This window comes from Sorex fumeus, unplaced genomic scaffold, assembly GCF_029834395.1.
Source record: "Sorex fumeus unplaced genomic scaffold, SorFum_2.1 ptg000006l, whole genome shotgun sequence".
In the NCBI taxonomy this organism is placed as follows: domain Eukaryota; kingdom Metazoa; phylum Chordata; class Mammalia; order Eulipotyphla; family Soricidae; genus Sorex; species Sorex fumeus.
Genome location: NW_026606063.1, coordinates 1,262,339 through 1,274,972, shown reverse-complemented (window position 1 = coordinate 1,274,972; position 12,634 = coordinate 1,262,339). Strand labels below are relative to the sequence as shown.

At 61.8% G+C, this 12,634-nt stretch overlaps 2 protein-coding genes across 2 annotated transcripts in view; one reads left to right on the top strand and one right to left on the bottom strand.

Annotated features, from left to right (window-relative positions):
* The window catches only part of HEATR5B (HEAT repeat containing 5B), a 254,056-nt gene that overhangs the window by 70,092 nt on the left and 171,330 nt on the right, over window positions 1-12,634 (bottom strand). The window lies entirely within an intron of this gene.
* The window catches only part of VIT (vitrin), a 31,089-nt gene that overhangs the window by 16,829 nt on the left and 1,626 nt on the right, over window positions 1-12,634 (top strand). Inside the window, exons 8-12 of the mRNA XM_056125709.1 lie at window positions 4,538-4,582; window positions 5,770-5,829; window positions 9,179-9,326; window positions 10,566-10,669; window positions 11,556-11,782. Of these exons, the coding sequence (XP_055981684.1) occupies window positions 4,538-4,582; window positions 5,770-5,829; window positions 9,179-9,326; window positions 10,566-10,669; window positions 11,556-11,782 (584 nt within the window). The remainder of the gene's footprint in view (window positions 1-4,537; window positions 4,583-5,769; window positions 5,830-9,178; window positions 9,327-10,565; window positions 10,670-11,555; window positions 11,783-12,634) is intronic.

Below are 12,634 nucleotides of genomic sequence, written 5' to 3'. Positions count from 1 at the left end.
AAGTCATTTAGAGATTTCACCTCAAACCACATTCAACACCCTGGGCTTCCATTCAATGGGTTGGCAGAGAAGCTGGTGCCTGCCCGTGACCTCTGACCCTCGGCCTGGCATTTCTCTTTCCAGAACAAAACCCCTTTCCCTCTTTTCTCCTGAGGAACTGCCCAGGGTCTCCTGAGCCCCATGGCAGCCGAGAATCGGAGGCGCCCTGTACGGGCTGGCGCCTGGGCCCCATGTCGGTGATGCAGTCTCTGTCTAAGCAGCAGCTCTGGGGACAGACGCGGTCAGTCCCCTCCTCAGAAGCGGCCCCGTGGGAGAGAACGAGAGGGAGGACACTGAGGCACTGAGAAATGCGGCGCATAAAGGGGCCATTATTCCCGCATTTTCCACAGGGGGTTTGCACCACCCCCCGCCCTTTTTCCATTCCACTGCGGGCTCCAGGGCGAGTTCAGACGCCCCGGGGGGGGGGGGGGGGGGGGAATTGGCCCTTGCTGCTACCTGGCCAACACCTGGCTGGCTGGAACGCGGGCAGCGGGTCGGGCTGGGCCACGGCACACGCTCTAACAGGCCGGTGCTGAGCCTGTGCCCCCCGCCCCCACACCTCCCGGACTCACCCCTGCAGCCCAGGGGGAGATGCGGCTTGCTTCGGTGAGGGGTAGGAGTGGGAGGCTGAACCCTCGCCAGGGGATTTCGATTTGGACGGTCTCACCCGTTCTGCCCAGCACACAAGCCTGCCCCGGCGTGCAGCGTGGAGGGTCCACGCAGGACGGAAGCTGGGATCAAAGAAGCGAGCCTCCCCCTTCCCGTCCCCCCCAGCCGTCCCCAAGGCAACTGGGAGATGTGAGATAGAAAGGCCCGAGGACTCGGTAGCTCGGACCTTCTGCAGCTGCAGAGTTAAGGCCACTCTCTGGCTGGGCCGGAGGACGCGGGAGTGAGGGGTCAGCGTCCAGCGGGGCGGATTTCCCCAGGCACACATGGCGTGGGCAGTGCAGCGTAGAGACCTGCGTGACAGCGCTGTCGGGGACTGGGGGGTGGGGAAGCCACCCCCACTCCCCCACAGCCCTTCCTGCAGGGACACCCGGTCATCCCAGGCCCCGCAGGCCCAAGGGGCCCCTCCGGGCACCAGGTGTGGGGTGAAGACCCCCTCGTCCCCTTGCCAAAACTTCGGCCCCTTCGGGAGCTCCCAGAGGTGAACTCCCCGCTGAGGGCCAGGCTGGCTTCCAGGGAAAGTCTGAGCCAGGGGCGCTTTCTCCAGGGGGCCAGTGAAGTCCCTGGGGGGCTCCATGCCGACCCCCAGGCCCGGCAGAACCGCCCACCCGTCCCCACTGGTGCCGAAAGGCAGACGCTTCCAGAAGCCCACAGGGCCGTGTCCGCCGGAGAGCTGCCTGCCCCGTCCACGCTCTGCGTGTCCCCCACCCCCACTGACCCCGCCGCCAGCTCCAGCTCCTGAGTTCGGGGGCACAGCGCGTCTTTTGAGCCCCGAGAGAAAGCCGCGTCCCTTTGCCTGTGCTCGGCATCAGAGAGAACCGGAGCCCAGGACAGACCCGGGTTCAGGGGCGGGGGGTGCCACTAGCCCCCACCCCTCTGGGCACAGAGCAGGGCCCCTCTCGCAGCCTCTGCGGGGTGGGCAGCCCCTCCCCCCAGTAGCAAAGCAAGGGGAAAAGTGCGTCAGCTGAGTTTGGCCTAAAAATGCCAAATTTATTCCCTGAGTCCCGCAAGAGGCTGGTAACCCCGACGGCCACACCCAGCAGACAGCCCGATGTTTCGCTGTTAGAACTCTCTAGAACATGAGCCCAGCGACCTGGGGTCCCGGCCTTTCTACGCAAGTGGTTTCCTTGGGCTATTTGGATTGTGGGCTGGAGCAACAGCACAGCAGGAAGGGCATTTGCCTGGTAAGCAGCCGACCCGAGTTCGGTTCCTCTGCCCCTCTCAGAGAGCCCGGCGAGCTGCCGAGAGGATCCCGCCCACACGGCAAAGCCTGGCAAGCTCCCCGTGGCGTATTCGATATGCCAGACACAGTAACAACTGAGTCTCACAGTGGAGACGTTACTGGTGCCCACTCGAGCAAATCGATGATCAACGGGAGGACAGTGCTGCAGTGCTATTGTGATTGTAGTTCCTTTTTTTTGTCTTTGCATTTTCCTGTTGGCATCTGAGCCACATCCAGCGGCGAGAGGCCACACAGTCAGCCGTGAGCGAGCCAAGTTCCACCCACCACACCCCCTGACTCGTATTTTTCTGGGGGGCACGTCCGACTGTGCTCAGGGCTTCCTCCTGGCTCTGCGCTCAGGCATCTCTCCACTCCTGGCAGGCTCGGGGGACCCTGTGTCAGGCTGGGTGCTGTGCCGTGTGGTACTCGCAGGGCCCTGCCCACTGCAGTCTCTCTCTGGCACTCAAATGCCATAAGCCTCAGCCTGCTGGGCTCCTGCCTTCGGGGGTCCCTGAGGCCTCCCCGCTTGGTGAACTCAGCCGAGCACGGCCAGATTCCCTTCATCTCCCTCCCAAAAAGGGACGTCTTGTCTCCGAAGATCGGCCGAGTAAACTGACAGCCTTTGACAGCCAGAAATTCATGTTTTCGGCAAAAATATGGGTCTGGGGCCAAAGAGATTGTGCAGTGTTGGCAGGGCCGAGGAAGAGGCTCGTAAACCCAGGGTCCCGGAACCTTCTGCTTCTGCACAAAGGGTCTGGTCTTCAACAGATAGGGTGCTGCAGCCTGGCCGGCCCAGCCTGTCCCCACAAAGGTTCATTTCCAGAAAAAGGCTAAGCATGCGCTTTCTACCAGCAGGTGGCAATAGAGTCACTGTCACTGTTACATTGTAACAGGCCCAGTAACATTGTGAGACTAGTTACTGTGTTTGGCATATCCGACGTCAAGGGAAGCTTGCCAGGTTTTGCCGTGCAGGAAAGATACTCTCAGTAGCTTGCCGGGCTCTCAGAGAGGGGCGGAGGAATCGAACCCGGCTCAGCCGAGCTGGCTGCGCCCAAGGCAAACGCCCTGCTGCTGTGCTAGCGCTCCAGCCCGGAAAAAGAATAGTAAAATTAAAGGAGCAGAGGCTCCACCGTAACTCAGTGATGTTGACCTGGCAGCTCTCTGAGCTGGGCTGGCTCACTCTGCTAACTCCCCAGGACAGAGGGACCCACAGAAAGATGCTTCAATGTCTCCGAGGCCACACAGCCAGTTAATGGCTGAGCTGAAGTAAACTCAGCTCTCCCCAATTAAAGCAAAAGGTACCAGGGTACAGGCAGACTTTCCAAACAGCCTGGCATCCTTGTCCTGTGGAGGAAAACATCATTTCCTGCATGCAGGAAGCGGAGGGCTGCAAGTCATGAAAGAGGTCATTATGCCCTGGGCTCTCAGCCTCCTGAGCTGGGAGAGCGGGAGAGAGAAGGGGAGGAAGACAGGTGTGTTGACGCCGCTGATGATTCCTGATACATTTGTGTGGTCCCCCCAGACACACCCCTCCAGGCAGCAGGGGCTACTGGGCGAGAATCTCCCCCTCCGTGTTATCAGAGCCCGTGTGGAGAAAGACACGGGACATTTACTGATTCTAGAGTCCAGGTGCCACGCCGCTTTACTCTGTGGGGACTGACTTAGAGCAGAGCCCCGGAAAGGTCGGGGATGCGGCTCCTGAGCAGAAGAGCCCGTGTTTGCTCAGTGTGGTCCCAAACGGTTGAGTGACACAGTGCACCCAGAATGATACTGGGCACTTTGGGAGTGCATAATATGGAGAGGTGGGTGGGCGGGTGGATGGATAAATGAACAGATGGATGGACGAATGGATGGAGGACAGGTGGGTAGATGGGTGGATGGATGAATGGATGGTTGGATGGATGGATAGATGGATGGATGGATGGTTGATGGATGGATGGGTGTGTGGGTGAATGGATAGTTGGATAGGTGAGTGGATGGGTGGATGGAAGGATGGATAGATAGTTGTTTGGATGGATGGATGGATGGATGGATGGATGGTTGATGGATGGATGGGTGGGTGGATGGATGAATAGATGGTTGGATGGATGAATGGATAGATGAATGGATGGGTGGGTGGATGGATGGATGGATGGGTGGGTGACTGGATAGGTGGATGGGTGGGTGGGTGGATGGATGGATGAATAGATTGTTGGACGGATGGATGGATGGATGGATGGACAGGTAGATGAATGGATGGGCGGGTGGATGGATGGATGGATGGATGGATGAGTGGGTGGGTGGGTGGACAGATGGTTGGATGGATGGTTGATGGATAGATGAGTGGATGAATGGATAGATGGATAGAGGGATAGGTGGATGGGGGATGGATGGATAGATGTATGGGTGTGTGAGTGGATGAATGGATGGATGGATGGGTGGATTATGGGTAAATGAATAAAGATTTCAGATAGATATAAAGAAAAGTGTCCCACTGTCTCAATAGGGCAAGGGGTACTCCACCTGGATGGCTGTGAATGCTTGTGTCTGGGGTATTCCCCAATTCCTGGTTGAAGAGATTCTGCTCATTTCGTCTAAGTAGCAAATGTGCTTTTTAATTTTGGAAATCAGGGGACACGGATGCACAGAAGCCTGGCTCGGTCCTTTTGGATGCAGGTAAGTCTATGACTTCCATGACACGACCTCCCTGCCCTACGGCATCCGAATGACAGGATCACACCGCTAGCGAGTCCTGATCTCTGGGGACAGACGCAGCTTCCCTGTAGCGCCCTGAGAGCTGCCCCCTGGACGGGTGTGGTGACGTGTAGGGGGCACACGGACCTCCCTAGGGAGAGCGGGGTGAGAAACAACATCGCGGCAAAGACCGGGAAACCGTGAAGACAGAGGCCAGAGCAGGGTGTGTGCCCGCCCAGCTGGGTTGGAGCCTGCTTCCATCTGGCCGAGAACCCTCCACCCTGCTTCCTGCCCAGGCCCCACGAAGGCTTCCTTTCACATGACGAAGGTTGGCGGCTACAGTTTTGTTGGGAAGTCATGGCCAAGGTGGTCTGGGGCTTTCGTCCTTTTGCGAGAAGCAGCCCTCACTGAGAGGTCAGCAGGGTGGGTGGGGTGGGGTTGGCTCCTCTGACGGACACCCCGCCCCGGCCCAGCCTCCCGCTGAGAAATGCTCCCTGACACCCACAGGGCGTGTTTTCAGTGGCGAGAGGGAGCGCGAGAGCCAGCTGCCCTTTAGTCCTGGATGAAATCATGTGTTTTTGCGAAGTGGAGACAGTGAGAGTCGCTGCGGCCCAGAGCGTACAGAGTCCCCCTGAGCCCGGGCCAAGGCTGAGCCACACAGGGGGCACTTTGTGGAACCCCTCAAGGGGGAGGGCCACCTCCTGGGCGGGGCCACTCCTGAGTCTGGCTCCTGGGCAGCCCGCCCTGGTGTGCAGTGGCTCTGTGAGCGACTGCCCTGCACAGCTCTGCCCAGCGCTCAGCAGGGCGAGCTCCTCACTTGTTCTACCATGGAGGGTCTGGGGAGACCCCCGACACATGCCCAAGATTTCCAGAACATTCCAGAAGGATTCTTCATCTTGGTGAAGGGCCGCATGCCTTCAGATCAGGAGAGTGGGGGGCAGGGAGACCAACCAAGAGGGCCGCTGGGGAGGGAACACGAACACCTCACATCCCCCCGCCCCCCCGCCAGGGCCCCGTGGTCGGAGAGGACGATTCTGAGCACTGGGCTGGGGCGTGGGCATGAGAGCGTCCCCAAGTGACCGTGACCCTCACGAGTCTGCCCCACCGCCAGGGGCAAGGGCCAGGTGCTTCCTGTTCTAAGTCACTCGATGTCGCATTGTTCTCTGCAGGATTTGTGCCAGAAGAATCCAGCACGCAGCCCCCGGAGCCAGCAGCCCAGGGGGACCCCAGTAAGTCAGCGGACAGCCCCCGCCCTCCACCTCCCCCTCCCTCCCCCTCTGCCCCGCCCACAGCCTCACTGGCCCCTCTCGAAGGCAGCTCTGGAGGGCCGCACCCCTGTGTGTGATAGGAGGGGCTCTGGGCTGCATCACTCTGGCAACAGGCTCCCAGGGTGCAGGGTGGGGAAGAGGCAGGCTGAGTTGGCCCCCAGAGATGGGGGGAGGACCGGGGGCCCAGGTAAAGGTGGGGCCTGCTGGCTCTTAACCCCCCCCCCCCCAAGCAGCTGCAGGCGGACATCATCAGCAGGGCACAGCCCAGCTGGGTCCAGGACCAGCCTGGGACCAGCAGGGCAACGCCCGCTGTGGCCCTGCCAGCCCTGCGCGACACTCCCCGGATTTGAGGGGCTCCCCTGCCTCGGGCAGGGGCTTTCTCGATGGGGGCTGCAGGGGCCATGCTGCCCTGACCCCGAGTTCGAGTTCGGGTCCCTGATCTCCAGGCCCCCCGGGGAAAGCACCCATGGAGGAGGAGATCTGCAGAGGCAGGCGGCCCCCGGCTCGGACCCGGACCCCCGTCAGGCCAGGTCCGGCAAAGGCAGAGCCAGGAGGACCCTGGGGCCCTCCCAAGGCAGGAGCGAAGCCAAGCCCGGCATCAGGATGAGCACGCCCAGCCCAGGCCCGTGTGCTCAGGCTCTGAGAGAGGGAGATGCGTTTGTCTCCGAGGACCCGAAGCGGGTCGCCAGGGGTCCGCACTGTGCTGGTCTGGTCTGGGGCCCCACCTGGCTGTGCTCGGCTTCTTCCTGCCGACCCTGCGCCCGGGGGCACCGCTGGCATCATCTATGGAACATGGGAGCACTGCGGGCATCATCCAGGGTACCCGAGAGCACTGCTAGCATTATTCATGGTACCTGGGAGCACTGCTAATACCATCCCGTGGGGCCTGGGAGCACTGCTGCATCATCCTTGGTACCTGGGAGCACTGCTGGCCCCACCCACAGCGCCTGGGTAGAGCCCTGGCTGACAGCATGCGAGGCACACGCCCTTCCCACTGGACCTTGACTCGGGCCCTTGGGCTTTAATAGTTTCTTTGTCTCATCTTGTTTTGCTTTTTGGGTCACACCCCTCGGCGTTGCTCCAAGGTTTATCCTGGCTCTGCACTCAGGAATGACTCCTGGCAGTGCTCGGGGGACCCTATGGGATGCCGGGGATCGAACCCAGGTCAGCCGCGTGCAAGGCAAACACCCTCCCCGCTGTGCTGTCGCTCCAGCCCTAGTAGTTTATAAAGAGGATTGATTTCCCCCTTGGACCCTGCTGTGCCAGTTATCAAATTTAAAAAAAATGTTTTGTAAAGACATATTGAATCAGCCGCTGATCTCTGGAAGGAAATGCGCTCTGCAGAAAGGGTTCTCGAACTTTCACAGGCACGGGCCCCCTGGGAAGCGTCCCTCAGGTGCGGTGCGTGGGAGCAGAGCCGGCAAATCTCAATTCCAGCGGATCCCCAGTGCCGGCCCTGAAGAACACCACTGCCACCTGCTGGCCACACTCCACATTGCAGCCCCGGTCCTTATATTTATTTTTTCTCTTTTAAATAGTTTACTTTTTTTAATTTAAAAAAATTTTTTTTTACTAGTGAAACACCATGAGGTACAGTTATAGACTTACAATTTTTTTGCTTTTTGGGTCACTCCCGGCGATGCACAAGGGTTTTTCCTGGCTCATGCACTCAGAAATTACTCCTGGCGGTGCTCGGGGGACCATATGGGATGCTGGGAATCGAACCCGGGTCGGCTGCATGCAAGGCAAACACCGTACCCGCTGTGCTATCACTCCAGCCCCTAGACTTACAAATTTTTCTGCTTGGGTTTCAGTTATACAACGATCAAGTACCCATCCCTCCACCAGCGCCCATCCTCCACCACCACGGGTCCCAGCATCCCTCCCACCCCCCATCCCCCTCATCCCACCCTGCCTCTGTGGCAGGGCATTCCGCCTTGTTCATCCCTGGACGTCCCCGACTGTAGTTCCCAATCCTCAGCTCCAGGCGCAGACCTGACCAGGAAATTCTGGAGGCTGCCAAAGTGGGGAGACCAGTTGGACAAGACGAGGGACTCGGCACAGAATGTCCACCCAGACAGGAAGGGAAAGAGTCGCCAGATTCATGAATGGTCTGAGTCACAAACCAGCCCCCTACTTTCAAATGCAAAGGACGCCACCAGCCTTGGCCAGGGGGACGTCCCTGGCGTCACCTCCTTCTCCCCTGTTGCACCCTCTCTTGCGAGATTATTCGGCATGCCAGAGAAAGCTCTAGGTCTCTCCTGAACCTTCCAACTCCCAGCGTCACACTCAGCATTCTCCTGCTTAAAACTGCCAATTCAAACCTACTTTTTTTTTTTTTGCTTTTTGGGTCATACCCGGCGATGCACAGGGGTTCCCCCTGGCTCTGCGCTCAGGAATTACCCCTGGCGGTGCTCAGGGGACCCTATGGGATGCTGGGAATCGAACCCGGGTCGGCCGCGTGCAAGGCAAACGCCCTCCCCGCTGTGCTATTGCTCCAGCCACCCTCAAGCCTACTTCTTGAGTTCATTAAAAAGGGAAAATTTTTTCTTTCCCTGCCTGTGCCACTTCCCTGGGGAGGAAAACACCTCCAGCACGCAGGGAAAACGCAGCGCACCTTGCAGAGGAGAGACGCGCTTTCTCCTCCATGCAGAAAGAAAAGGAGTCGGGGGTGGGTGGGCTGAGGGTCCTGGGGTGACCTTTCTCGTCGGGAAGTGAGGCTGCCCATAGCAGTTCCCACAGTCCCAGCCTGCCTGGTCTTCTGCACTCTCTCACGTCTTGGCCCAGAGTCAGCCCTTCTGTGGGGGGTGACACCCCGGGGAGCACAGGTCCCATTCCTAGCTCTGTGCCCAGGGATCACTCCTGGAGGTGCTTGGGGGATTATACACAAGGCTGGGGACCAAAACCCGGTTGGCTGCCTGCGAACCACGCACCCGAAGCCCTGCACTTTCCCTCTGCAAATGCCAGTGATGCCAAGGCATAATTCTGAACCCAAGTGAGAGGGTCCGAGACCCGTCTGGGCAGGCTGCTCCTTGGGGAGCGGCTCTGAGCCCGGGAGGCCATTCTGAAAGCTTCCCACACCTCGCTGTGTCTGCCCTTACGCCCGAAGAGTCCCAAACAGTTGTGCCCTGACCTGGCATCGGTGAGGACTGGTACTGGGTGCCAGGGGGCCTGGGCCTAGCCTCTGGGCTGCTTTTTTGGCTTCATCTCCTCTGGGGCCTTCAGGGGCTCTGCAAAAAAAAGAATAAGGCGAGGAGCAGAGACTTCTCAGGAAAGCAGCGAGTCACCGAGACCCCTTTCCGGTCCCCAGGCTGCAAAGTGGACCTGGCGTTTCTCATTGACGGGAGCTCGAGTCTCGGCAAACGCCGCTTCCGCATCCAGAAACAGTTCCTGGCCGAGATGGCCCAAGTGCTTGACATCGGCCCCGCCGGCCCGCTGATGGGGGTCGTGCAGTACGGGTGAGTGCAGCTCTGGTCCAGAAACCCAGCACCCCGGGGCCGGGAGCAGCCAGAGGCGAGTATTGGCCAGGTCAGGTGTGAAGCCAGACTCGGGGCTGCCCACGCCCATCAGGAGCAAGTTCCATGCATGGTGGGAGAGAAAGCCCGTGACGGCGTGAGGAGAGCCGTGCACGCGTCTCACTTCAGCGCCGGGCAGGCTGGGGCCTGGCCTCCCGCTTCCTGCCCACGGGGAGAGATGGGGCCTTCGTGGCACCTTCAGCCGGGCTCCCCACGCTCCCGGTGCCTCTCACTGGAGAATTTCCTGCCTGTGCTCCCGGCTTTTGGCTCCTTTGCCATCCAGCTGGGACGGTGACGGTGGGGGTTCACCTCTGGGCTCTCGCCTGCCCTCGATGCGTGCCTCCTCGGACGGCCCCCTGCTGTTTGATTCTGATCACTGTAAAACCCGTCAAAGTTGGCAGCCCAGTCGCCCTCTGGGACTTAGGGTCTCCTCCTCACGACTCTTTCGGTTGTTTGGGGTCTTCTGTTATTCCGAGTATATACCCTACACCTGGGCAACTGTTGTTTTTTGTTTGGGGAACCAGGAACCACACCTGAGTTGGCCGTGTGCAAGGCAGGCGCCCGCCCTGCGGTCCCATCACTGGTAGCTCCGAGGTATCACTCTTGTGCCACTTACTTTCAACCTCTCTGCTCCTGCAGAGGGGACAGGGCTTCGCCAGTGATGGGCTCTGGACACGGTCACTGAGAGCACCAGGCAGCTGGCTTGCCTCGGGTTCTGGGAGTCGTGTGAGCACTGGAGTCCAGCGGTCTCCGTCCTACAAGGCTGCGGGGGTGCCTCCTGCCGGTCCGAGGCTCTGTGGCGGTGGCTCAGTTACATCCTAACTGAACAGGCGGCGGTGGGCTCGGTGGGCCGGCGGTAATCTCCGGGGCTTTGCAGGATCCGGAGCTGGTTGGACGGCGCGGTCCTCACGTGGGCCCCGTGCCACGCGGGTGCCCTGGTGAGCCCCCCTGGGCTCAGCACTCTGAGGGTGCGGGGCTTCTCTGCTCCAGCCGCTCAGCCCACGGGGCTCCAAGTCAGAGAGTCCCTTCCACAGAGCTTCAAGGGGTGGGCGGCAGGGGGAGGGGAGCGCCGAGGGGGCGGGGCGTGTCCTGGGCTGGCTCAGAGCACCTGGGCGGGCCCTGCACCCCGCACCCACCCTGGCCCCAAGGCGCCCACCTCCCTCTCGCCCTCCCCGTGTGCAGGGACACCCCCGCCCTCCAGTTCAACCTCAAGGCTCACGCCAGCCCCCGGGACGTGCGCGCGGCCCTGGAGAAGATGACGCCCCGCGGTGGCCTGGCCAACGCAGGTGAGCGGGCAGGGCGGGCGTGCGGGGCGGGGCCTGGGGCGCCTCCCGCACGCGGCATCCTGGCTAGGGGATCGGCCCCGACCCCCCCAACCCCCAACCCCCGCAAGCCCAGGATCTCGCTGATTCCCGCCGCATCCTGCAGGAAACTCCCCTGGCCCCGCCCTGCCCAGCCCTTGACGGGGACGCCCCGACGTGGGTGCTCGCGCCCGGCCCACTGCCCTGGCACGGCTCAGGGGCGGCTGGTTGTGCTTATTTGGGGGAGGGGCCGGGTTTCACCCCAGTTCGAGATCTGGCCCTCACCTGGGCAAGTCCAGACATCCACTCTGTGGGGGCCCAGAAGTGACCAGGCCCCAGGCAGTTTCCCTCTCAAAGGCTGCCGGTGAGGTGGGCTCGCCACTGGGCCGTGGGGTCTGGCCCGCGGAGCTGATGTCCCTTCTCAGAATCCTGCCTGCAGGGTCCAGGGAGGTCGAGCCCAGTGCCCCTATAACCCGGCTGGGCCCGGGGTTCAGTATAGCCCCGACCCACTTCCGAACGGGCCACCCTAGAAAGCGGGTTGACCCAGCAGACACCCAACCTTCAACCTTGGGGCGCTGCAGGATAAGCAAACAGTGGCCACGTGCCAGCCGGACCCTGCCTCAGTGTGACCACAACGCGAACACCAGAGGGTGATGCCCGTGACCCCAAGGTGTCCCCTGGAGCAAACCTTCAGATGCTCAGTGTCCTTGCAGGGACCAGCGCGGTCCAGAAACACCCCTACTCGGGCTGGGCTCCGAGGAACCAACTCCAGGGCAGCGGGAGCCCATGTGCGGGAAGGCGGGCCGGGGCGGGACCCTCCACTCTCTGCAGAATCCGCAGGGTCGCTGCTCCACCCGCCCCCTGCCCGCAGGCCGCGCCCTCTCCTTCACGGCCCAAAGCTTCTTCTCCAAAGCCAACGGGAACCGGATCGGCACCCCCAACGTGGCCGTGGTGCTGGTGGACGGCTGGCCTTCGGACCGCGTGGAGGATGCGGCCAGGCGGGCGCGCGAGGCGGGCATCAACGTCTTCGTCCTCACGGTCGAGGGGCCGCTGGACAGCGAGCGCGAGCTGGTGCTCGAGCCGGACTTCGCGCACAAGGTAGGTGGCACCGGGGCCGGCGGGGGCGGGTGGACACGGGGCCCCGTCCAAGGGAGGGCCCTTCCCCCCTCCCCTCCCCCAGACTCCCGCTGCCCCTCGCCCGCCTGCCTGGCTCCTGCACCCCCACCCCAACGAAACCCCCACCAGGGCCCAGCGTTCCAGCCGGCAAGTCTGGGAGGCGGGGTGGGGGGCCCAGCTCAACCTCCAGGCGGCCCCTCCACGGAAAGTTCTGGAACACACACCCCACCTCCAACCTCCCCCCCCCATACACACACACACACCCTCATTCATTCACATTTTTCAAACCCCATTAAGAAATATCTCTTGGAATTTTTCTCTTTCTTTTTGGCTGGGGTGGGCTGGAGTCACAGCCAGCATTGCTCAGGCCTTCCTCCTGGCGAGGCCCGGGGGAGCATGTGGGGTGCCAGGGATCGAACCCGGGGCCACCGCGTTCAAGACCAGCGCCCACCCCGATGCACGGGCCCTCGTGGTGCCCCCACGCACTGCCACCTGGGCGCCCGCAGGCTGCTGTTGGGTGAGACCCCAGGCGCCGGCTCGGGGTTTCCAAGGCCTGGGGGTCTCTGGCTGCGGCCTCTGGGCCTCTGTCCACTCTTTCCTGGCTGGGCTAGACCCGCCCTGTGAGTCTACGGGGGCAAAAAGCTCGGCGAGAGCCCGCCCCGTCCCGCGCGCACCCGGGGACTGCTGGGAGCGCGCGCGTCCTCCGCGTCCTCAGCGCATCACCCTGTTTCTCAGCCAGAGCCCATGCTTTCGCCCACCCTCCCGTGCGGACACCCGCCTCCGGGCCGCCCTCACCCCCCAGGGCCAAGATCAGGAGGTCCGGTCCGGGCCGGT